Genomic DNA, 25,957 nt, shown 5'->3' on the forward strand with positions numbered 1-25,957 from the left:
AAATTCAAATTTAAGGCTATCTAATAATTTAAAGGCCTAATAAATAAAGATTTGACTGGAAGACATTTTGAGGACGTGTAGACACCCTGTATATTTTTTTGTCTTTGCAACAACTAGGGGAAGGCCGAGCACCAGGGGCGACAACAAGTTTTGGAGGACACATTGCCGAAGCTGAATGGTGTAGTTAAAAGTGTGCTACAAGCTGAACCATGTCCCTAGAGTGAAATGACGAGGAGCTGTTTGTCTACCTGGTCCGGACATCCAGCTTGCAGCGGTTGATGATACAAGAGAGCTCAAAGAGAATAGGAAACCAGCCACGAACCCACACCCGATCTCCAGGGGCAACATTCATGTCATCACTGGTGTATTCCCTCAGGGCCTGGAGAGAGACACACCAAGTTAAACATCACATAATTCATTTTGAAGAAACCACATAGTGCTATTTACACATGATAAAAAATATCACTACTTTGTCACACAATAACCTTTCTTATTAAAGCGGTATAGTCACAACTCAGTTGTTCCCACCTGTGGCCTTTCTGAGACGTATTTAGCGCAGTGTCGTATGAGTCTGATAGCCTCCATGCTAGTGTCAGGAAAGGCTGCGTTGCACACAAACTCCGACAGGCACTTCACTGCATCTTGGAACGAATCAATAGCAGCTGCAAAGTGCTGCTGGAAGGTGTTCACTAAAGGAAGAGGGATGAAGACAGGGAAAGAAAATTAAAAAACAAGAATAACTTGATTTGTTTATGAGATCTTAAATCTTTCCTGTCATTAATTCTCAATCTTATAAAAGCTGATTCAGGACTGAGGATCTGTCTCACTGTCAGCTGAGCGGTTTGACACAACACAACCTCTGTCACTTATTTATTTTGAAATCACCTGAGCTAAAATGGCTGCCCTGAGCAAAGAGCTGCAGTCATACTTACTGACAATGTGCCCAGTGGTCTGGAATGCAAGCTCCACTATGGTCTCATCGTGGTCGGAGGCTGCCTGATGAAACACTGAGAAGATGTTCTTCCAACCTGAGCGAATGTTGGCCGCCTGAGAGTTCACCATCTGAGCCACACACCTGATCACCATGTCTCTGATAGTGGGGGACCTGGGGAGAGGGAAGGGGGTTACTATGGTGCAATACTGGGTTGCTTTAAGACTTAAAATATCATTAAACACATAAAACACACTATATATACACTGCATCTGATATTTTACTGTGAAAAAGTATGTCTTAATGACTATATGTATGTTTGTGTGCATGTGTGTGTGTGTGTGTTTGTAAATGGAGTGTATGAGAAGTCGAGAAAAAAAAACAAAACGCTGTTTACTTTTCTGTCTTCAGAACACACAATGTAATATTACTTTTCTCTGATCTGTATATATTTATCTATACATGTATGGATGCCTGGATCATGCCAGCTGTTTGATCGAGGCTGAGGTTTAGTTGGAGATGATGGTCTGATGCTGCTATGCTGTCTGACTGCACTGCAACAGATTCCCACTTAAGCTAACCTTAACCTGTCCACCAGTAATAACTTTAACCAGGAGTATTTAAATATTTATCACACTGTCTGTGAATATTCTGCATCTTATGTGCCTCAAATCTCAGTGTGAAAGCCTAAGCGTTTGGCTAACACACTACACAGAAGCTTTTCAGTGTTCTCCTGTTCCTCTCCTAATGTGACAGTGCATTTCTTTCCTCAAAAGGGTATGTAGCCTTGGCAATGACAAAATGTCGGTCTGTGTCATGTGATACTGGTGACATTTCGACGGTTATGCAATGCAGCACTAGATTTTAAGATAGTATTAAGAGGAACAGAATTTGTGTAATGTTAAATATGTTTTGGGATTTTTATGAACATATTTTTACCAACAGCCAAAACATTATATATAAAGTATATTCAAAACCTTTTCAAAACACTGTGTTAATTCCAAACCATTTTTAGGCCTGGAAAGCAGTTTTTCTAATCTCAATACTTTTCCAAGAATTTCATAACCATGGAAACACAGTATAACAATATCCTCTACCTGTTCTTCTTCATGATGTGCTCAAAAGGCCTGAGGAAGTCTTTCTGGAAGCGGAAGTTGGCCAGCTCTCCTTTCTCCAAGAACTTCATGGAGAGCTGCCTCAGTGAGTCCACAGCAAAGATGGCTACATCCTCATTGGGGTTACAGCCCACCTAGAGGAAGACACAACAGTCATCAGTGGAGCTCAGAAGTGAATCTAGTTTCCTCTGGTTTATTAAAAAAAAAAATCATGATGAATTGTTTCTTTAGTCTGAAATGTGTATTGTATACTCAAACTTAATTTAATTAATTAACATTTATTGATTTATTTTTTATCCACTTGCGGGCAATGACGCCAGCTTTAAACATAAAGATGACATATTATCACTTTCTCAGAATCAGCTGTCATAGTTAAGTATGTGAACAAGTAAAAGGAACTGGATGGTTTTGTACTCAATGTATTCAAAATACACAGACATATGTATAACAGCTAAGAACTAGGACAACAAAGCTGGACAAGGTAAGAAATAGACAAGACTATTATTAACTCAAGTACGTGAATGAATGTGTGTATATAGATATATATATAGGCACCAATGACCAACAACAAAAATTTTAAAAAAGAGCCTATATACAGAACTAAATACATATTTTAAGTTGCAAACTATACAAATAGTGCAAAGAAATAAATACTGAATGAATATACATGGACTGGATGATTGTGCACTTTATGTGCATACATATATCCGTATACTGTACAGAGCGTGAAGGATTTATCTTGACAGTACACGCTGATGCGTACATGTTAAAAAACGGTGCATTTTAAACTGTTTAGTTGATATGGCAAACATGTTGGCAAACAGTTGCTTATTTACTCAACCAGCACAACATAAACATTCATTTAGAGTTGTGTTTCTGGCAACTTGGCAAATGCAAGTCCAATATTCACTCTGATTTGATAAAATAATCATATAGTGACAGCTCTAAAATGGCTTTACTGATCCACTGTTGCACCCATTATAACCAAAGGAACACTGTGTCATCTCACTGCTGCCTGCCACACATCTTAAAAACAGGAGCTCATACCTCTTATTAACGGGAGCTTATATTCTTTAGGCAACACATTTTTAGAACTTTGCAAAACCTTTAATCCACTGACCTTGTTGAAGTGGTCTCCTATGACCTGCCAAATGCGAGACCACTGAAGCCTGATGCGGTTCATGTTATAGTATGAGATTTCCACAATCTTTTGCAAGCTGAACATCCTCGGCTGGTGTGCTGAGGCCAGCTCGTCCATGGACACCGCGCACAGCCACCGCACAAAGTCCACTGGAAATGATTAAAACAGCATCACACGATGAATGAATACCTTCTCTTTCTTTGTAACGACCACAAACAGAGATACTGCACAGAACACTCACCAATGGCATTTCCATCTAGTCTGGTGGAACCAGTGAAGATCCTGCAAAAATATAAGCAGCATTCATATTTGTGGGGAAACTAAATCATCATAAAGGACTGATATAGATTATTACGTCATTAATATCCTGTATCTGAGTACTTTTATGGGTATTTTGTCTTACCTGTCCACAGCTACCACAACACTCTGAGAGCTGGTCTCTCCTACTGACTCCTGGATGTGAGCCATCTGTCTCTTGTCCTGACTTCCCACCAAGTTACCTGCAACAGCAAACACATTATACACAAGCTAAAGTATACAGTTGGGCATCAGACACAGACAGCAAATGTATGTGACTTTTCAAAGCAAAGAGGAAAAAATGCACAATTTATGTGTGCTATTATATGTAATTAAGACGCCTTATTGTGTATGTCTTACCCAGCCCCAGGGGCATGAACTCCTCTGTTCCAGAGGGTAAGCCCTTGATGCTGATGTCCTTGTCCCGGACCACCCCTGAGATGTAGCGTGTCTTTACCCCTGTGCCGATCAACTGAGCAAGCTCCAGCTGACTGATACACCTCAGGATCTATAACACACATACACAACAAATAACTTGTAACTGTTGTTTGTTTTATTCATTTTAGAATAGCTATGATGAGCTGGGGACAGTTTGCATCCAGTATATAAATGAAAAATATATCCTTGGTAATCATAACAAATAATTTTAAAAATGGTTGAGGGAATATTCCTTGGGTGGCAAGAACATAATTTACCAGGGATCCTATGAATCAATCATTTCAGGATCTGTCCTAGAAATTGCACTAAAAGTTCACCAAAGATTAAAAGTTCTCCAACTTCAGGATAGGTATTCAAAGTAACTTACAATGCTTCGTACATTCCCGACTACTCCTAGTCGGGAATCATTATTTTCAGACACTCAGCAGCAAAGTAGAAATCCCGGTCATGTTCTGTAGTTCTCTGTCCTTGGCATTTGGAAATATTTAGTGGTAAAAAAAACAACTATACTCTCTAGGTTATGTGTATGAGAAAATAAGACAAAATAAATCATTATTTTCAGGTCATTATCATATTTGCCAATAATTCATTTGCAGTAGGCTGTAAGCAATGTTGTAGTACTCTAATCGATCTTGGTCTCGAGACCAATTCTTGTCTTGTTGCGGAAAAAGAGGCCTCGGGATTTATTGAGACCATACAAGACTACAACTGCAGGGATTTCACTAAATTGCTGTGAAAAAAAGAAGTGCTGAAAAGACATGGTTAAATTGTTGTCAGCTCCTTGGTGTTTGTTTACTCACAGAAAACAGAGGAAAATTACAAAATTCACCTCTGCAATGCCTTTAGATTTTTTTATCCAGACATTTCTCATGGCACACTTATGAATTCACACAAATAGACAGTGTAACAGTAATGAAGAGGAATCTTCATTTGTTTTCAGAGGTTGTTTTTATGAGAATGCGGATCTTTCAGATCAATTTGAGGAGTGCCGGTGGTTTGCATGTTTCACATTTTAGATTAAGTGTGTCATACAGTGTGGGAGTTGCACTGGTCTGGTCGGGACTCAATCTCGTCTTGACTTGGTCTTTGTCTTGACTTGGTCTTGACCCTTCTAAATCTTGTCTCTAATCTAAGTCTCCGTTGAGGTGGTCCTGACTACAATACTAGCTCTAAGTTAACGCTTCAACAAAAATATATATTTGAAGCATTGCGTTAGTTTATGCAGGACACGGAAGTCATACGCCCCAGGTGCAATCAGCTGACAGCTGCTGACTGAATCATGGTTTCTTGTCAGTCACACTCCAATCAAAGCCCACTATCCAAACAAGGCAGTCCATTTAAATGACTCCCTCCTCACTGATCCCTGCTACATGCATGCTGCCGCTCTCACCACTGCTGCTGCTGGCAAAGCTTTGTTTCACCACAGCCTCCACCATTCTAGTCAGGGTATGAAATTAACAAAATATTTTGGGGGCAATTTTGGTCCCCACGGTCTAAAAAATGGGGGCATTTTCAAAATGTTTGGGGGCCATCAAAAAATTGTAATTATGTTCTAACAATAAGCACATGAAAAGCAAAACCAACTAAGATAGTGTCTTCACTCTTCAGTAGAAATCACTATAAATGAAATAAATAATGGGTTACATAAAGTTATGGTTGCAAAATATCACTCAGATTTCCTATAATTCAACCAGTTTAAATGTGATGATTTAACCATTAATCTACTGATAGCAGTACTAATGTTTCACCACATTACAGTTACTTTTACTGTTAAAAATGCCAAATTACTATAAATTCCTTAGATGCCATCCTGGAAGTAAGTTCATTTAAAATTTAACATTCATTCTACCTTAATTTTTCATTAATTTGCCATTGTGTAGACACAGATCACCCAAGAAATGGTTAATTTATACTTATAGTACAGCAAAGCCCCCTCCCCTTCTCTGTCAGATTGCTCTCACGTAATCAGTGCAATCTCGTTGATTATGTCTGGAAAATGAGTTGTAGACGTGACGGTAAATTAATTTAATGAAAATAAAATTATACTTTAATGTCAGATTGTAATACTGTTAAAAATATAAATACATATAGTTGTTTCAAAAACTTGGGGGGCAATTTTGGCCCCCGGAACATGGCTTTTGGGGGCATTCTTGGATAAATTGCAGGCCAAATGGCCCGTGGCTCTTGCTAATTTCTGACACTGATTCTAGTTCATAGTATTAATATAGTTTAAAGGTTAAAATTACATTCAGCGTCTTGATGTCCGTACCCACTCTTGTATAGCCATGGGGAATTTTCTCCATTGTGCTCCTTGTTTGGCTAACCTGCTGCTACGCTACTCCAGAGAGCATCTTAATAGTGGAGCCATCAGTACCAAGCATAACTGTATTTCCATTTGTTGCAGAAAGTGGTTAAATATGCCTCTGTATGACGAGTGTTCCTGACTAAAACGTGAGAAGAAGCTATTGGTTCTGACAAACGAGCCCAAATTGTCACTGTTACAAAGCTGTAGTCCGTGGTGCTGTTGAATTGTATTACATGACACTGAGATTATATTGAGTGTGTTTCTCATATCTTGTCTGCACAGTACAATTCAACTAAACTACTAACTACAGCCTTCAAAATGGCCTTACATTTAAACCAACACATCTTGAAAACTGTTTCAATTAAAAGGGGAACATCCATGAAGGCTGCAGGTTTTATTGTAGTGCTGTTGTATTAGACTGTAGCAACTGTGTGTATTTGCAATTTATCTGTATTCTATCAGTCTTTACAGAAGTAATTTCTGAGAATCAGTAACAGTTTATCTCTTTGCGACTATTCTTAATAAATCCTGTTGGTAGGGAGTCACCTCGTGCCAAGAGTTTCCCAGGTAGTTTCCGTCAGTGTGTGCCACTGTGATCAGGGTCTTGATGGTGTCAATGTTCTTCTGCTTCATCTCTGTGATACTGGAACTGGCTGTCAGCAGGGTGAATCTGGCCAAGGCTTGGACATAAGCGTCTCGCTCCAACTACGGACAGGAAGGCCAGTTACTACACAGTTACAGTTGAAGAAGACAGAGCCACTTTTAAAATTAAACATTACTGACAGGTAATGTGACCAGCCGGAAAAAAAAAAAAAAAACCCAAATATTTGGCTCAATGTGTGTGTCAAAGATCAGCAGACCTGCATGTTGAAGATGCAGGCGATCCTGATGGCGCATCGAATGCCCTCCAGACACAGTGACGCCACCTCTGGGTCGTCACAGTCCTGCAGACCCACACTGAACGCTGCCAGCAAGGGCGTCCAAGCCAGCTGCAACATACAGCATACATTTCTACTATGTTCACAAACTGTTGTATTGGTGTAACATTCCACTGTTTAAAGATGTGGTTCAATCTAATCTGGAATGTTAAATTAAAAAAGAGAGGTAATACCTTGAACATGGGTCTCACATGCTCCAGGTGTGTAGCGCTGAAGAAAGGGGCCTGAGCGTGGCTCACAGCCTCCATCAGAGCTTTGGCAGTCTTCGCCATCTGCTCCATCTCCATGTTGTACAGCAGACGCCGCTGCTTTTCACTGGCTACACCTGAACGGAGGAGGACAGAAATCTTTCTCGTGTTTTTTAGCAAACAGTAAATAGTGTCAGGGAGATCCTGAACGTAGACGACACCATATTGATACATCACTAGTCTGTTGTCTTTTTGTCACATGCTGGCTGGTAAAAAAAACTTCCAGACTCACTCTGCTTGGTGGACTTTGGAGTGATTGAGAACTCTTTGCTCTCCTTCATGGCGATCTTCTTGCCTGCAATCTCATCGTATATGGAGGATAAATACTCTTCAGGCAGGTCCTTACTGTCATTAATACCACGATTCATCTTGATATACTGCTCCTTTGTCATCTTGTTTTTCACCTACATCAACGAAAAAGATCGAGAGAGGCAGCTGGAGTGATTAAAATGGAGGAAATCCACAGTTCTTCTGCTTTGCTGTTTTGATGTACACTGCACATCTGCAAAGTTAGGGAGCTAAAACAAAGTCTAATGTGGTGGACTGTGGTTTGTAACTCCTTTGACTTGATTATTTCTGTGGACATCAACATAAAAATATATGAGGCCAACACTGGTCTGGATCAGTTATTAGGTCAAGTTGTACGTCTCTGCGAACCAGTGAAGTTGCAGTTACAGTTCGCATGCATGTCTGCCCAGACTCATGTGTGGCCATCACAGCTGGCAATGCTTCAAATGTTGCCGCAACAAAGCAAGCTACAAATTCTAAAAGGTGGATGTCTCACAAACATCTTCAACCCAGCAGCTCAGAAGATCTATACAATCAGCACAGTTTCAAGATGGACACCAGAGATTAGTGTCGTCAGTTCAGTATCTGACCAAATGTCTTCCTTTCTGTTCCTAAGATATGACATTTAGTAATGGCCAGAGATGTGTTTATGCAGAGCATTATGATGTCACTGTGAAGATGACCTTTGACCACCAAATTTTATTAAGTTTATTCTGGAGTCCAAGGTACCGTTTGTGCCAATTTTGAACAGACTCCCTCAAGTCGTTCCTGAGGTAACAGAATCAAGAGAACGGGACCGACACCCCCAAAACATAATGCCTCCCACCCCTGGTTGTCACTGACACGTGGCACCATGGCTTAAAAACATATTCAAGCAGAAAGACACTGAGAGAAACAGTAAGGTAAAATTGCAGGAGATAAAAACAGTGTTGTTGCTGCTAGTTTGTGATGTGCTATATAGAGAATACTTGAACTTTAAATTTACTGCAGCGGTCTTAACTGCGTTCAATAAAGTGATTTCATTGTCTGACACTGTCTCACGTCTCTCTCTTTTCCCCCCTGGCTATAGTCTTTCTGTGTGTGTGTCACAGTGTGCCATATTTCACACCTGCTTTTCTCAGACTTTAAATTTCAGATGAAATTTCCTCTGTCACGGTGGTGTGTCTGCAGCAATAAATCAGGTGCAGCAGCTATTTGTAGAAGGCCGCGCTGCCACAGATATATGGGCCCCGGACTCTGATGAATAAATGCAGGGTCATCCAGCAAAAACGTTGAGCCTTTTTGGGCTTTTGCCAGAACTGAACGCAAAGTCAGCCGGCAAGGCGCCGCTTTGTCCAATCTAATACATGTGAGCTAGATTACTTTGTGCCTTGTTTATCTTGCAGTCGGAGTGCCAAAAAATGAAACAATTGCCACTGTGATAATCATCCTGAGTGTTGTGAACTAATGCGACGAATTTTGGTGTCTGATAAGCCCTCAAGCCCATGCACCTGTTACTTAAACTGGACTTCATTTCCTTTGAGTCACCAAAACAACACAGCCCTACCAAAGCACTCCCTTTTAGTTTTTTTAAACACAGGGTGTCTCACATACAAAGGGTAAGTTCTTGCCGCAGCGGCTGCAGGTTCCATTCCAACCTGCCTGTGATCCCTTCTCTTTCTTCCCCTTTCACGCAAAAGCTGTTCTGTCCAATAAAGGCTGAATGCTTGCAAATACAAATTGCACCTTGGTGTAATTTTTCAGTAAATAACAACAAACGCATTGTGAGCCTGAAGAAAAGCCACCAATCCTTAATAAATATTCCACAGAGTGTGGCGACACAGTTGCATCCAGGGTGAATGAAAGGCCTACTTACGGAGATCATGGTGATGATAGTGACAAGACATAAAACAATCTGCAGTTCTCACCTGAGGACTGTGCAGGTCAGTGGTGAGCATAATGATTGAGTATGCCAGCACGTAGGCAGTGTCTGCACTGGCAAACAGAGTCTGTCTGCAAAAGAGGACACATATCAGCGCAACAGTTAGTGCTTTGTATTTGTTTTATTCAAATATGAACTCTTGTGACTAAAAATATATATTCAAAAAATTCACTTTGATGCTATGTGACGCACACAAATATTTTAGTCTTTACATTTTAATAGGAAATCTAAGGTGGGCCTTACCCCTGGTTGCACTCTAAGTATCGAGCAGCAAACTTTTCCATCAGCCTGTCAATCTTCTGGGCCTCACCAGGCAGCCTGAAGCCTTCCAGGAACGCTCTTAGTGCCGAGACAAAGTCCCGCCCACAAAAGTCCAGCTGGTCCACGTAGCAGTACATCACCTCTTTGTTGAACTTGATGTTCTCGCCCAGGAATTCTCCCACCTGGGTCTGTGGATACAGAAATAAAGCAGTTGGGGGGCAATTACTAACTTGAATAAACAGCTTTGTTGTTTGAGAACACAAGTGTGTAATGTCTCACAGTGTCCAGTCTATCCTCCTGGTGTAGGAACTGGGCGATGTCCTCAGCTGTGGAACCCAGCATGCCCTGGTCCTGCAGGTACTGGACGCCTCGCTTTGGCTTCTTGTTGAAACTGGGAAGAGAATGGAGGAAAACATCATCACTCATCTTCTCTAAACAAGAACAAAAAGTATAAAGGTTAAAATATTCCACACTCTGTAATCTTAATGTAAATCCCAAACAGGTTGAGAAACAAGGACTCACAGTTCGATGCCGTGCTCAATAATGTCCTTCTGCTGTTTGATGACCTCATACTGCTCCGGATGGTCCGCCTGGGAAACCGTGACGCTGGAGGAGACAGTGGAGTCTAGAGAGCTGATACTGTCTCGACGTCCCACCAGCTGCTCTGGGAGCTTCAGCTCTCCTCCCTCACTGTCAGATGGATGCTCCTGGCCTGCACACGCGCACGCACAACAATTACATGTTTTGGTCCCACTCTCCCTCTGTGCAGTGTTTAGATATTCACTGTAGACTACAAACTTACCCAGGTTAGCTTGAAGGTTTGGGTTGACATACATGTCTTTGCTCCACTCCACCATACATTTAAGGATGGACACCAGACACTCCAAACCCTTCTTTCGTAGGCTCAGCTCCTGTGGATATCATAGAGCCACCAAAGGTCATTTACACACTCACACATGCTAAAAAATAATATCTTGATATTTTTAGGGTATGTCACGTTATGCAATTTATTTCTTGTTTGTTTTTCATATTTTCTCTACATTTACATATCAGTTTGATTTAAACCTTTGATTTATATGATCATACCACTGTGAACATTCAAGTAAACTAATCTGAATTTTGAGGAAACACAAAGGGCTTTAATTTTGAAATTCCACAACAGAATGTCCAGTTATCGTCTGAGTGACACGCAGAGGTGGTCTGCTATCATTCTGAAGTCTAAGTCTTTGGAAATCTATTGTTTATTGTTATGTTTCACCAATTATTCACACAATTAAAATTCTATTTTTTTTCTAAAATATAGTTTGCAGGCAGTAATTGTCCTTTTAAATGATCATTCAATTAATTTATGTTCATTAATTGTGTTTATTTATTATGTATACATGTATGCATTAGTATTTTTTTATTTCTTTTTATTACTGATAGACTGACTGACTTACTGACTGAATGTGAAATTGCCTAACATGTTCACCAGAAGGTGGCTTTTATTTTGAAGTCTGTTCTTAAACTCTCTCACTGTAATGCCTTGTATATTAACGTACCACAAAACAAGGTCGAGGCTAGTTTGAGTTTTACATCTGCCCTCCTAAACTGAACCACCTCAAGATGATAGACCCTGCTGGACAATCTTTCTCCATTTTTGATGTGAACTCAACACAATGATGGATGTTTAACTGGTGGGCAGGGCTGATCAGTTTGGGGTGCTTGTTTGTGTGCCTGCTTTTAATATATTAATAGATAACAGATAATAGATAATAGTGTACCTGCAGTGGAGTCATCCCGAGCTCCTGACCACTTCTGCCCTGAGCGATCTTAGACAGGTCATTGACAAGGCGCTCAAAGATGTTGGCTGCATTCAAGTCACAGTCATAGTTCACGTAAATGTCAACCACGCACTGGGCATCTGCAGGGGAAAGAAATGTTTTACAAAAACTTTTAATTTATATCAATTAAATACCTTTCTTAAGAGACAACATGGAGATAATGCACTGTTGGCTGAAGTGATCAGTGAAAACTGTAATGACTGGAACGCTGGGCCCCTTTAACCAAAACCTGACAATAAATTTTATTTCAAGGTCTTTGTGTTAAGTGCATCTGTGCCAAATGAGGTAACAGCAGAATCACTCTAGAGCTGCATGAGAAGAAAAGATGACAACATTGGATGATGCTCACACACAACTAGGGCTGCAACTAACGATTATTTTCATTGTCGACTAATCTGTCGATTATTTCTTCGATTAGTCGACTAATCATTTCATCGAAAAATGTGTTAAAATGTTGAAAAATGTCGATCTGTCTCGCCCAAACCCCAAAATTACGTCATCTAATGTCTTGTTTCATACTCACGCTAAAGGGTTTTAGTTCGCTGTCACGGGAGAGTGTGTAAAGCTGCCAATATTTGAACGTAATAAGCTGCAGTAAGAGTATTTTGGGGTACTTTTATAGTAATTTTCTATGAAAAATTATTCAAACCGATTAGTCGACTACTAAAATAGTCACCGATTATTTTAATAGTCGATTAATCATCGATTAGTCGACTAATCGTGGCAGCCCTACACACAACTACCAACACTGCTGTGCTGGTGGTGTGAATATGGCTCATGCTACCCAAGCACAAGAATATTTAATCAATTCTAGCAATGACAGCAACTACAGCAAAGTCATGGGATGATATGAGAAGCAGCCACAACCAGGAGGGTCAAGACCCTGTCAGTCATGCACCTTGTTATGTAAATGGCATGGCAATTTAACATGTGACATGTCTGCATAGGTGCCCAAGTCACTTCAATGTTAAAGATTCAACAGCACTTGAAGTATGTCTGTCCTGTAATTCCGCTAAGACTTCAACTACCATTAAGTCTGAATCTAATGCTGTCTGATTCACATAAAAGCTGAAGTAGAACAAGTATAGAATTAGATTAAATGCATACCTTGTTCCACCTTGTTAAGAAACTGGAATAAAATTCTTACATAACTATCATCTCCTTTGCTGAAAGATAACAAAATCTGTTTAATTAAGTATTAAAAACAACCGAATGAGCAAATTTTAAGATGTTGGGATTATGTTCATGTCAGATCAGTGTATAAAAAGAGTCATTAACTCCTGCTGTGTAAGGGGGGGGAATGTTAAAAATAGCACTTGTGTACAACCACAGTAATCATCAGACCAGATGTCTCCCCCCTCATGTTTACAACTTGGAGTCATGCAAATTGCATGGATGAATAAATGAGTCCCAGCGTCACAGTATTCTAAACATGTGCACTGTCGGACATTATAACACAGGCAGCAGATTTCTCTATCTACAGTACGCAATGATTAAACTGACATGAAACATTTTCTGATTCACAGAAGAGGCAAGCTTAAAAACAAAATCAGCTTTCTTCCATCACATCACAAAATTTCGACTCCTCTTGCACACCAGGGGACTCCTTAGAGAAACGTCTTAAGTCAGAAATCCTATTTCATCTTAGTTTAGAATGACATTGAGGATTTTTGGTATTACGGAAACATGTATCCGAACTGCATTTAGAAAAAGAAATCCTACCTTAGCATAAGGATTTAGCTATTACAGAACCATTCTAACTTAGTTATTTACCAAGGTAGGAATCCTCAGTTAGGATATAGGTATGGACCCTGTCAATAATTCAAAATAACTGACAAAAATGTGTATCTACAGCAGTGACAATGACGATAGGGAACAACGTGAACATCAAAATTTAATGACTGAAAGGCTGCTGAAATCGTGTGATGATGCTTTAAATTTCAACAAAAATTTCAAATTAATTGATTAATTAATTCATTTGAATTAATACGTAATTCAAATAATTTTGAAGAAAACTTCCCTAAAAAGGTGAGGTTTCTGCTACTTCACTGGCACAATTAGTGCCTCCAACTCAAAGCTAAAACTGAATGCCTGTCTCTTGTGTACCACGATGCAAGCTAGCTTGCCAGTGATAAGTGAGAGCCGTGTTGACCTCTAATAGCTGACCAGTATATTATAATCAAATGTACAGGCAGTCTGTGTACGTTCTAAACATAGATACAGGCATGACAGGATGAGTGCCGATTGAAGAATTTACAGTTATAGTGAGGATTTCTTAAGTTCAAATAAGATAGGAGGTCTGAGATGGGACAGGACTTAGCCATAAGTTAAGGAATTGCTTCTATCATGGGAAGATAGGATTTCTTTCTATCTTTGAAATTTAAGTTAAAATAGGACAAACAGTGAGGATATTTTTCTGTAATGAGGCCCCTGATGCCAAATATCACATAAGCATTTGGCTTTTTCCATAAATGTCATGTCTAAATAAGGCCATAAGTAACATTAAAGAGTAACTAAACCCTAAAACCATTTTTTTCAGCTGATAATCGTTGTTTCTGGTTGTAAAGTAGTGTTACTGACTGATCCTGCTCAAAATCTTGACAGTTTAGTGCAAACTGTTGAAAATCTACATTTTATTTTAAAAATGTGGTATGGAGTGCCCTCTACAGCTTGAAACCTGGTTACTACATTTGAATTTACATTACATTGGAGGTGAATGACTCTTTTTCGGGGTGAATGACGTCACTAACTGTCCACGCTAAAGCCCCCCCCCTTTGTACCTGCACAGATGCGTGTTAGTGTCTGGATAACCATCCACTTGTGCTCGAAGGAGCTGGTCGATGTCTCCAGGATGGTCAGGAAGATCTCCCGGAAAAACACCTGAAGCAATGTGGACAAGAGGAGACAGAAGTCAGGAGAATAAGCATCAGTGTGACTCTGTGATCAAACAAGCTGCACCAACATGAAAGTTAAAAAGTTTAATATCACAACAGGTACATTTCACTCCTCAATCTAAGGCATGCCAGACAAGCTAACGCGGCACAAATGTCTATTACTGTCACGCTGCAATGGTACCTCAATCTGCATCTTCAGGTGGACCTTGAAGTGGGAGAGCAAGGTGAGGAAGATTGCCAGTGAAAGCTCAAAGACCTCAGGCACAGAGGAGACGCCATTTTTGGACAGTGCCACACACAGATACTGTTTGATAGCATTGACGAACATCTCGTGAGTGCGGAACACGGGCCCGGCGCCCTGCAGCACAGAGAGCAGCAGCTGCAGGGAGACGATCTTGGACCGCAACTCATGGGACCTGCAGCGGAGAGGGAGTGTTATACTGTATTCTTTAAGTTTACATATTAAGGAAACAGACACAGACACTGAAAAGACACATAGAGCAACCTGCTCAGTAGACACAGATGTGCTTTTATGTCCCATCAATACATGGTGTTCCATTTTACTCCAAATTGAAGGTAACACAAGATACTGAGATATAATAGTGTTTCATCACAGTATTTATTAAATGTAGGCCAGACTGACTTCTTTGTGAGCTCCTTCCGGGCTCAGTTTACTCTGGCCTATTCACACTGACTGGCTCAGGGTCTAATGTTACAGTAACTAGAGATGGCAGGGCCACACAAGGATGGAAAAGGGCAAGTTAACCTGTGGAGACTGAGATGAAGCGGTGCGTGGAAGCCGAAGGCATCTATACTCATTTAGCAAACTGTATCATGACAAAAAAAAGTTGCCACATAAAAGACTTAAAAGATTTAAACACACTGTATGTAATTTCTGTCACTAGGGTTTTCTCTATCAAAACAATAACAAAAGACAGACTTTGACATTGTAAGGTGAGATTATTCATTGTTAAATAACCACCACTGCTGAAATCTATCTGACGTGAACATCACTGGAAACATTCAGGATAATCTAAGAACTCAACTTGACAAACTATGTCTAGTTATTTTAGACATTTTAATGTTGAAATATTATTGCACCTTTAAGATGCACGTTCAGTGTTACCACAGAGGTAGTCATCATATGAAATGATTCTAAATCAGGATGTTACTTTAAATGTATAAAAGACATGTTCATGTTGTGACGTAAATAGCGTAAAATGTAGCCAACTGAGACAAGTTAAGACTTAGGACGCTGACACACCAAGCTGACTGTCTCCTCTCACAAAAGCATAGCATGTATATGCTAGCTGGCCAATAGCTGTAGTCTTTGATGTGTGTTCAAGTGCAACTTTTTGGCCAAGACAAAGGCCACTTCAGGTGTTGCAACAGTCGGTTTTCGTCACCACTAGTTCTTTGTGGTCGGTTTGGTGTGTCTGGGCCTTTAAGGAGACTGGTTATACCAGTTTTATGTTTTTAGAGGTTAGGAATCATCATATAAAAAAGACACTGACTTTGGGTCTGGAGGTCCATCAGCAAGAGGCTTCATGGAGAGTTTGCACAGAGAGCGGAACACCAGAAAGGCATCTTTCTGCAGGATGTGAGAGAATCGGGCAGCACTGTGGGGTCCCTGCAGAGCCTCAGCATCCTGAGACAGATAAAGAAAATCTGTTAACGCAAACAACACGTCTACATCAAAACAAAGGAAAGCAACAGCTCTGATTTGTGTCCTGAGGTTGGAGTCGAGAATCTTACCAACATGGCAAACTTGCTGCCTTAAAACATTTCTCATTTTACTTTTACTTATCAAATTCTGGTAGCTGTTCTGGCAGAGATACATTTCACTACTTCTTTTCATCATATTCACAGAACTGGAGTTGGCATTCTCTCAAACCATTACAAATATTCATCTTGCACAAGTGTGACTGATGAGAGGAACTAAAGTGCTGCTGCTCCATTTTGCTTGATAAAAATCAAAGGAGTAAAACATTTCTAAATAGAGGAAGTACATTTTCTGGCAATGTCTCACATGTGCGAGACACACTTTCTGTAGGCGGGTCTGCGTGCATACAACATACAAGTATAAAACACTCCCAATCCTGAGTCATATTCCTCAACTTTACTCTGAAAGTGGATATCATTGCAGCAGTTTAGGATAAACAATATGATCAGTATGATTCTGTGACTTGGTCTCTACATCATCACTTTGTTGTGGCTAACTACTTTTATTTTTCCTTCCTCTTTTAGCTGAGGTGAAGGCATGACACAGTCACATCAGGGCGCTAATGTAGAAATGCCATACACACGTTTAACCATCAAATAAGCAATTTATTTACAACAGCAGAACAAATAATCCACACTCCAAGATGAACTTAATCTTTTTAGAGGTTGTTACTTTTAATGTGTTTCCTCTCAGCACACTACTGATTAATAAATAAGTGTATTAACACTGCTCACCAGCATATCTGTGGAGGAAACAGAAGAGCGGTCCTCAATGATGCCGTTCATCTGCTGACCCTCTGTTCTGACTCTGGGGGGAGCCACTTCAGTCTGCTCATCAACAGGGTGGTGCTCACCTCCTGGAAGAGAGGCCCAAATGGACATTTTCAGGTCATGACCAGGAAGGAAAAACACTGTCTCCGACAAGTGTATCTACATTTATCAAGAACAAAGGAAACATAAGACATAAAAGAGGGGATAACCAAAAATAAAAATAGCACAGTAAGTTCTGACCTGTTCCTTGTTGTTCTCCCTCCTCCCTTTCAGTTTCTGCTGGATTTGGATTGCTCTCTGGTTTGTCCCCTTCCTCAGCTGGCTCAGCTGCTGTAGGAGGTGTCTCTACACCTTCATCTTCAAAAACAGAATCTGATGTGAACAAATAACAAAGAATATGAAGAGTCATGAGGCTTATGGTAAACAGTATAGAAAAGCTGCAGATTTTCCTAAAAGAGGTAAAGGAAAAACAACTACAAATATTTTCAAACTTCAAATGAACTGAAACTTCCAACTGAAAGCTGACACACACCTCTTGATGGTGTGATCTGTTCCTCTCCTCCATTCATCGGAGCGTTGCCACCCTCAGGTTCTCCATTGATTGATGGTGTGTCTGGCGCTTGGTCCTGGTCCACGTCAGGGGCTGGAGGTGGGGGCGTGGAGCTGGTGGTGTTGGTGGTAGTGAGGTCTGGAGAACTGGCTGCTGGGGATGGGGAGTTCTGGGGTTCTGGAGTGGGTGTCCGGTCAGACCGGGGGGAGCCGGACCTCCGATTACCTGGGACTGGGGACGGGTTCTGCTGAGGCAGACGAAGCCGTTCCTTCTCCTGCTCCTGAGCCTCCAGAGCCTGTGGAGGCAGTGGAAGGAGGAGAGGAGCCATGTTAGGGAATTGTTTAATACAAGGGAATGTGGATGTGACCATTACTAACACAAATGAGGCAGGATTTAAATCACTGTTGGATTACAAAAGAAAATGAAATGCAAATTATTGAACAAATTTTTGCTTAGGTGTGACCAGCTGATTCACATCAAAACCAGCCTGTGATTCCATAACATTTTAATTAAAACTTCCGTGTTGGTACTTCTGCCACTTTTCCAAACTGAGGGTGTGCCGACTGCCACTGACTGTGGATATGTACCCCATACAACTCCACTTCAAAAAATCTGAACTATCCCTTTAAGATAATTTGCAAAGGCTGAGTTGAGCATTGTGGAGAACTGAAGTGTAAACTGTAACACATCCGTCATATCTGATAGCAGCCCCAAAGGCCCTTTCCTGGTAAATGTTCCTATCTTAGGTGGTGTAAAGAGCAGCCAGCCAGTTACAGTCACATCCACAGCAGTAACCACAGCTACAGTCAATGCCTGGCCCTCCTCCTCATGTTGTTGCTGCTTCTATGCAACCAAGATATCTCTTTGTTTTGGTTACAAGAAATGCTGTTTTTTTTTTTTTTTTTTTTAAATCACTTTAAACAAAGTTCTAATACACTTAAGTCCCTTTTTACAGTGTCATTTTAAAAAGAGAGTGCAAAGGAGAAAACAATAATTTTCCCATGTGTTGCCAAAAAGTGTCATCAGTTGTATGGACTGAGTAAACATGTTAAATGCACTCACAGCCTGGTTTTCCATGCGTGTGAAGATAACATTGAGCATCTGTGTGAGTGTGGCCTTAGCGGTGGTCTGGTTTATGAGGTTGCGGCTGGCCAGGTAGATGTTGTAGCAGGTTCTGACGGTAAGGAGCACGGTACCCTCGTGAATCTCTATGTGCGGGGAGGTCACTGCCGTCAGCAGGGCCTGGACGCAGAAAAAAGGAAGTGAAGAGTTATCAGACAGGATGTCTTGTTCAGAAGATGCTGCTGTTACACCTGCTGAATCACCACTTGACTTCCCTACTTGTGTAGCATGTTAAAACCACATAGTTGTCATACTACAATATGGTTGGTGCAGAATATGGCTCAAGTTTGTTTTCATTTTGATGTTACTCAAGAGATACTTTTTTTAAAATCTAGAAAACATATTCAAGCTTGTTTTAGTCCATCTAGAGAGACTGTACTGACACTCAGGTCTCATTCAGTGGTGAATTTAAGCCAAATGGTTCCGGATAATCTGCTGTAAATCTTTTGTCAACAGTGATTAAACTGTGTGCTTCTTACAACAGGAGAGACTTTGCCCTTTCCAAACAACCAGGATGTGTATTTCATTCACTAGGAGGAAACTTCAGTCAGCGGCAGTTATGAATCATACCTACTGCGCAAACACAAGGCAGGTTATCAAGCCAAAGCAGGGACAAGCAAATGAAAATAAATGTGATAAAAAGTCTGACAAAGATGGCAAAGTATGCACTAATTAGGATGTATCACAACACAACATTACAAACTAAACTTTGGTCCCTTCTCGCAAATCCAAAAATGACAACAGTGGATGTTGGACACTTAAAAACAGAGTAACCTGGTCAGAAACTTCGAGGAAGAGTTAAATAAACACATGCAGCTGTTCTGCTCTTCAGATTCATTTAAAGGTATAACAAATGAAGGTTGTCGGTCTATAAACCCTTCAAATCTATTCTAAGGAAAATACTGCAACATGAAACTCTTTGATTGGATTTGTTGTGTGATTATAGGAAACAAGTATTAACGATTAAACTCTTTAGAATGGAGGACTTAAGTGCCTCAGTCCTGACAGCTTTGACTGGGTCTCAAATAAACAACAACAGTGACAGCTGGAGGATCTGAAGGCTGCCAGATGTGCAGAGAGGCTCTGGGTATACCTTAATGATCTGTAGCTGGACTCCCTCATCGGTCTGCGGGCCCTGGAAGCAGTTGCAGACGGTTTCCATCAGCCGGTCGATCAGCCTCTTGCCTGGGGTTCGGCTGTCCGGGGCATTGCCTGTGATGTGGCCGTACGCGATCAGCTTCTACAGTGTGGTACCAGTGCACGGGTTAGGTTAGGAGTAACTTGGTGTCTCTGTGTTATTCAAAAGTGATTTTGTGGGGTGTGCTGCACAAAATTTCCTGCAAGCGTGTAACTCTGCGTTTGTACTGAGGTGTACGTGTGTGAGTTTAGTGTTTATTTTAGTGGCACTTGTATGTTTGTTTTGCTCAATTGTGAGCTTGTGAGAAACAGAAAAATTCAGGGTTCATTTTTTTGTGTCTTTGGTCTTATAGGGATAGTTTGGATCTTTTGAAGTGGGGTTGCGTGAGGTACCTATCCACAGTCAGTGTATTACATACAGTTGATGCCCAGCTGATGCAGTAAGTTGCCCCCAGTGTGGAGAGGCAGCAGGATTACTGACAGGAGCTAAGCAATGTACTGCTGTGACAGGGGGCAGCAACAAAATGAATTTCAGCCACCTGAAAGAAGTTCCACCTAGAAAAATCAACATCAGTTCAAACAGACACTATATTAAGAATACTTCACAATAGTTTACCTTACCTTCAGACAGTCTAACAGAGAAGCTGTTAAATGCCTTAGTTCCTCATCTATGCTCTTCTCAAAGACACCGGACTCCATTGATAAAAACAGCAATTTTGGCTAGCTGATCTCCAGAGGTCTAATGGTCTACTGTTGCTTCTATCAGTTAATTAGTTCATATTACTGGGGAGCAACTCCTGTGTTCAATGATGTTAAATTACTGTTTTTGTCAGTGGAGACTGGCTTTGAAGAGAGTGATATTAGTTTCAGTTCCATTTCAAAAAAACGTGATTGATGGCAATGTAAAGCAGTGAAAATATATGAAAAATATAATACAGCATACACTTAAACTAAAATTAATTTTTTTAGGTGCACAGCAGTACATTGCTGATCCTCTAGCATCCTTCACTAGATGCTCCCTGCCTGGTACTGTAAATGCCCACGTCTTTCAAACTCATATGCAGAAAAAAACCCCATAAATACACAGAGTGTAGCTACTACGAAAAGCTAGCACACATTAAAGGATGGATTGTGTGCTTGTATGAAATGTGGAATGTAGAGCCATTGTTCCAAGTGAACGTCAGAGGTATAAAACAGGTGGAACAAGATTTCACCCCCCTGCAGCCACCAGATGGGTAATACAACCAATAAATACCTGCTGTGAGAAAGTGAAAGAGTCAAGAAGGGAGCAGAAATGTTTAACTGTATTCATGTGCACAAGCCTGTGTGTGTGTGTGTGTGTGTGTGTGTGTGTGTGTGTGTGTGTGTGGCAGTGAATATTAACCTGCAGACAGTCCAAAGAGGTGCTAACTATCCGGGGGGACTTTGACTGACAGGCCAACTCAAAGGGCAGCACATATTTGTCAGCCTCGATGTAGTTGGCTCTGGGTGGAACCACTGTGCCATCCCTACAGGGAAGAGGACAGCAAACAGCAGTGTGAGCTACAAACACAGTCCCACGGACACTTAATGGCACCTTCTGTAGATGATGTGAACAGATAAAGTGCTGTGTAAAACATTAAACTGTACATTTATACTTTCATGGTGTAGAATTTTGTAGAGCATTTAAACCTCTAAAAAAAGCATAACAGCATATTGTTAAATAACGGCTTGCCTTTAGCAGAGGCTATATTACCTGAAGGCTGTCTGAAGTGCTGCTGATATACTCCAAAGTAGCAGTTAGAAAAGCAGCAAATCACCTTAGTCACAAATCACAGTGAGCAGTGGGGTTTACTGCAGACTGCTTCAGGGCAAACCTTCACTCGACTTCTTCTTGTCTCACGTGACAAGAAGGAAAGGAGAAGAGCCCACTGCTGCTGTGCTTTCATTCATTCATTCATTTAGAGAGAAGGATGCATAACGATACTTACTTTTGTTTTTCAAGCTCTGCCTTGATTTCATCTGTGGAGGGAGACACAGGAGATTAAATGTTACTAATGTCTCAACTTTGACCCCTTGAGCATCACATCTAGATCTGGGGGTCACTGAGCCAGTCACAAATCTGACTGCAGCAGGGCACATTTTGTTTTGTTGCATATTAACTGGTAGACAACAAATGTGTTTGGTCAAAATACACTATTGTGTATTGAGCAGGATTTAATTTGAGAGTGCCCCTATATTTCACTGCCAATCACATTTGATTCAACTGACCAGCCTCTATCAGATCTTTGGTCTTAACCCTTGCATCACCATCTGTTGCTATCCTCTCTCCTTAAATCCATTTTCTCTTCCTCATACTTTTACAGACGCATTACACACACATTACTCAGCTACAGGGCTACAACTAACTATTAATTTCATTGCTGACTTATCTGTCAATTATTTTCTGAATTAACTGATTAGTTGTTCGATCTTAAAGATATCAGAAAATGGTGAAAATTGTCGATTTGACTTCCTCCTCAAATGTCTTGTTTTGCCCACAACCCACAGCTATTCAGCTTACTGTCACAGAGGAGTAAAGAAACCTGAAAGAATTCACATTTAAGAAGCTGGAATGAGAGAATTTTAACTTTTTTTTCTAAAAAAAAAAAAAAAAAAAAAAAGCACACTCAAACCATTGAATCTATTATCAAATTAGCTGGCAATTTATTTAATAGCTAACAACTAATCCATTCATTGTTGCAGCTCTACTCAGCTACCCTGTGTTGCAAGTAGCAAGTAACTGGGTGCAATTGGCCAGACTGTGACCAACCAAATCAACTACAAAACACTGTAGTGGCGAATACCACCAAACTCACAGACCTACACAAAGGAAGTTAGCTCAAGCAACACTCACCACAAATGTCACAGCCGTTGCTGTGGTAAAGATATTTTTCAATTAACTACCAGAAATGCATGACCTGTCATTTCATGTGATAAAAATGTGAGCTCAGCCCCTTTCTCCATGGCGTACAAATTAGTGCTGGACCTAAATATAGACAAGTTATTCGTAACACTCACACACTTTTTTTTTAGTCATCTGGCTGAGCTCTGGTGTTTCACTTAAAAACAGCAATTAACAACTAATCTCTCTTTCTGCAGTACACCTTTTTAATCATGGAAGCAGTAGATGCAAAGGCCTGCAATCCACAGCATTACAACTTTGATAGCTAAACAGAAGAGCATTGGAAGAGATGATATGTTTGTGATGCTTGTACAGAGTTCACCAAAACACCAAACAGTCAGAATGACCAAGCAACACAGCCGACATCAGCAGTGTGAGGAGTCCAATAGGTGTGTTGTATCATGAATAATGAGAGAGTATCACAGGCAGACAGGGACAGAGAGCAGACAAAGCAGCTCAAACACACCAACCTGTTTGCCCACCTCTCAGTGACGTTTATTTCTTTGCAGTCAACCGTGTGGTGCTGCACACTACCTTACTGTAAACTACTTATTGCATGCAACCACCTGCACTGAGCCCATGAGAAGCACTGGGCAAAAACAACCCTGAAACACAAAGTGATTCTATCTGTTCGGCACCGGTCCACTGTCTGAGAATCACAAGCTTTGTACCAATTATCTTGAGTTGTCACACTAACAGTATGACAGGGAGGTGGGTGCAGCTTGAGCTGAAATAAAAACAGCAATATCACAACGAAGTGAGGAGCCTGCTGTGTGTAACACTATCCGTGATTGTGTTGAATGGAAAAGCACGGGCGCCAGAGGATCCTGGAGTTAGGTAGCCTGTGTGTCTGGGTGCAGAGCAGGACTGGGCTGTCTGGCTGGGTGACAGTGCTACGTACAACACAGGGATTGGTCTGTTTAGCTAGCTAACCTAGCTTCAACTAGCTAACCACAGCTACCTATTAGCTTGTTTACCTGCCGACGTTGACAGTGGTGATGGTGCAGCGTGAAGGCAGGATGTTAACTGAATTAACAATATGATGTGAAAGCGACGCCAACACACAATTAACTGACGCTGTTACCTCTAAACGTCAACCGACAGCTGAAAAGACGATGAAGGCCATTCAGATGCTAACGCTAGCGCTAGCTAACTGGGTAGCTCCCCCGTCACTCAAATTAGCCAGACACGACCGAAATGTTTCAGTGAAGCACTGCATAAAACACGGGGCAAGGCAAACCAGTACACAAAATAAACCCACGTACCGAGCGCCACCTGACAGGCTTTGCGCAGCTGGCTGTTCTGGCTCCTCTTCACCTCCTTATCCGAGAGGATTTTCTCCAGCGCCCTGGACAGAAACATGCTCTTGGTTTTACTGTTTTCTGCCTTCGACTGTGAGTGCTGCTGCTGCTGTGGTGGCCGCTGTTGTTGTTGCTGCTGCATCTCTTGGTCTTGTTACAGCTTCTCTCTCAGGCCGTCATTTTCGGCCTGGCCCTGCGAGTGAGCAGGTGACAAGGAAAGCTAACGAAAGCCAGGCTATCGGTGTCAGTCCAGTCGAGTCGCTACCTCAGCTCAGCGCCGCCATGCTGCCGACACGTCATGTCACGTGATTCTCAGCTGTCTGGGGTTTGACAACAGCACCCCGAGCAGTGGGTTACCTCGAAATTGGGGTTCAAGGGTCCCACAGTGAACTCATGGAAAATGTATACACCGTCTCAACCCAACATTGTAAAAACGTGTCCGCTTAAATATAGCGTAGAAGCGCGCAAACGTGCCCACGTTACGTGAGTTGAGCAAAAGTTCGCAGTTTCCACCACTGTGGCAAATCAAGCGCTCCCTAAGAAGAGAAACGCTGTCCCTGAAATGTCCTGCAGGTGGCACTAAAACACCACAATGAAGTTACAGGAACAGGTGGCCAGTTTATCCACCACGTCTGTAGGGGAGAACGGGGTTGGTTGTCACATTCATTAAAGCTCACTTCCTAGAGGATACTGTTAAAAAATGTTGGTACTGAAATTTTCAAAAGTGGCGTCAGAGGTCACCTACAGGATCATTTCAGGAGTAGGACACATGACATCGAGGTGAGAGGACTTATAGGGTGCATTTCGCATCCCATACTTTTTTACTTTCAGTAGGTGCTGCAGCTACCCTATGTACACACACAATCTGGACATACTTCTTTCTCATAACATTACACCCTGAACTTCTTGCCCTCTTGCTTTTATATCCATTACCTTGGAGATAAAACAAACGCCACATACTGAGTGAGAGAGAGAGACAGAGATCAACCAGGAGAGCTCTGCTGCTGTTACTTTGCAATTTATGTAGTTTAAAGTCAGAACTGCATAGATTGTAGATTCTAACATGTGGAACAGCTGTTTGCAGCTCAGTCGATGTGATGCGTCATCTGTTGTGCAGAGGATTGTGGGTCAGAATAGCCAGAAAAGCATGCTGGCTTGCATACTCCAAAATCAGACCGGATGTTCTGCTACATCCGGTCTGATTTTGGTATTTTTGATGTACTGCATATGACATACTATGTATTGGGTCATATTAAGTCTTTTTCTGGGATACTATACAGTATGGTAGTATGGGTGTTGGAACAAATATCTTAAGTGTTTTTTATGTCAAAATGGTAATATCTAGCTCCTCTGTGTTTCTCCTCTAGGCTTTTACACAATGGGTTTATCATAAAATAATCATTACCATTAAACAATATGAAGGGAGAGCTATAATTTCTTAGGCTACAACATGTGGTTGTTAGCTTAGCTGCTGGCAAAAAAAAAATCACAGGTAGGGGTGCTTGTCATAATTTCTCTTCAGCATTAGTCGTCACATGTATTGTTTCTTGTTTCATTTGTTATTAATGCGGAATGACAAATGCACTTATAGGGGTGATTTTTCCTGCTAATGTCTCCTGATGCATGAGTTGGTTAGATTGCTGCAATGCAATATAACATTTTGACAAAATAAAATTCTTAAATTCGTTTTAAAGACTAGATAATGTCACAAGTGTACAAGACATATTTGACAGTTCATATATTTTAATCAGAATAAGCTTTTAAGGAGAAAAAGATCACTCCACTCCCACCTGAGGGGTTCAAATAAAAATAAAGAGCTTGACGACTAACC

General features: G+C 41.1%; 1 protein-coding gene across 2 annotated transcripts in view; it reads right to left on the bottom strand.

Moving 5' to 3' along the window:
* arfgef2 (ADP-ribosylation factor guanine nucleotide-exchange factor 2 (brefeldin A-inhibited)) overlaps nucleotides 1-24,571 on the bottom strand; it is a 37,387-nt gene extending 12,816 nt beyond the window's left edge. The window contains exons 1-29 of one of the 2 annotated variants that reach the window (XM_049582490.1): nucleotides 24,091-24,571; nucleotides 21,873-21,903; nucleotides 21,287-21,410; nucleotides 19,859-20,005; nucleotides 18,706-18,885; nucleotides 17,626-17,938; nucleotides 17,334-17,450; nucleotides 17,058-17,179; nucleotides 16,115-16,248; nucleotides 14,782-15,016; nucleotides 14,487-14,586; nucleotides 11,647-11,786; nucleotides 10,686-10,794; nucleotides 10,406-10,595; nucleotides 10,163-10,274; nucleotides 9,866-10,071; nucleotides 9,609-9,693; nucleotides 7,646-7,817; nucleotides 7,339-7,490; nucleotides 7,088-7,216; nucleotides 6,774-6,932; nucleotides 3,845-3,992; nucleotides 3,591-3,687; nucleotides 3,429-3,469; nucleotides 3,167-3,336; nucleotides 2,029-2,180; nucleotides 933-1,105; nucleotides 529-689; nucleotides 249-379 (exon numbers count right to left, since the gene is read on the bottom strand). In XM_049582490.1, the coding sequence (XP_049438447.1) occupies nucleotides 249-379; nucleotides 529-689; nucleotides 933-1,105; nucleotides 2,029-2,180; nucleotides 3,167-3,336; nucleotides 3,429-3,469; nucleotides 3,591-3,687; nucleotides 3,845-3,992; nucleotides 6,774-6,932; nucleotides 7,088-7,216; nucleotides 7,339-7,490; nucleotides 7,646-7,817; nucleotides 9,609-9,693; nucleotides 9,866-10,071; nucleotides 10,163-10,274; nucleotides 10,406-10,595; nucleotides 10,686-10,794; nucleotides 11,647-11,786; nucleotides 14,487-14,586; nucleotides 14,782-15,016; nucleotides 16,115-16,248; nucleotides 17,058-17,179; nucleotides 17,334-17,450; nucleotides 17,626-17,938; nucleotides 18,706-18,885; nucleotides 19,859-20,005; nucleotides 21,287-21,410; nucleotides 21,873-21,903; nucleotides 24,091-24,268 (4,208 nt within the window). In that variant the 5' untranslated portion in view covers nucleotides 24,269-24,571. Of the gene's footprint in view, nucleotides 1-248; nucleotides 380-528; nucleotides 690-932; nucleotides 1,106-2,028; nucleotides 2,181-3,166; nucleotides 3,337-3,428; nucleotides 3,470-3,590; nucleotides 3,688-3,844; nucleotides 3,993-6,773; nucleotides 6,933-7,087; nucleotides 7,217-7,338; nucleotides 7,491-7,645; nucleotides 7,818-9,608; nucleotides 9,694-9,865; nucleotides 10,072-10,162; nucleotides 10,275-10,405; nucleotides 10,596-10,685; nucleotides 10,795-11,646; nucleotides 11,787-14,486; nucleotides 14,587-14,781; nucleotides 15,017-16,114; nucleotides 16,249-17,057; nucleotides 17,180-17,333; nucleotides 17,466-17,625; nucleotides 17,939-18,705; nucleotides 18,886-19,858; nucleotides 20,006-21,286; nucleotides 21,411-21,872; nucleotides 21,904-24,090 lie in introns of both variants that reach the window. The other variant, XM_049582489.1, reaches the window with a different exon arrangement.
* Between the last annotated feature and the right edge of the window lie 1,386 nt (nucleotides 24,572-25,957).

Source organism: Epinephelus fuscoguttatus, linkage group LG7 (assembly GCF_011397635.1).
Source record: "Epinephelus fuscoguttatus linkage group LG7, E.fuscoguttatus.final_Chr_v1".
Classification (NCBI taxonomy): domain Eukaryota; kingdom Metazoa; phylum Chordata; class Actinopteri; order Perciformes; family Serranidae; genus Epinephelus; species Epinephelus fuscoguttatus.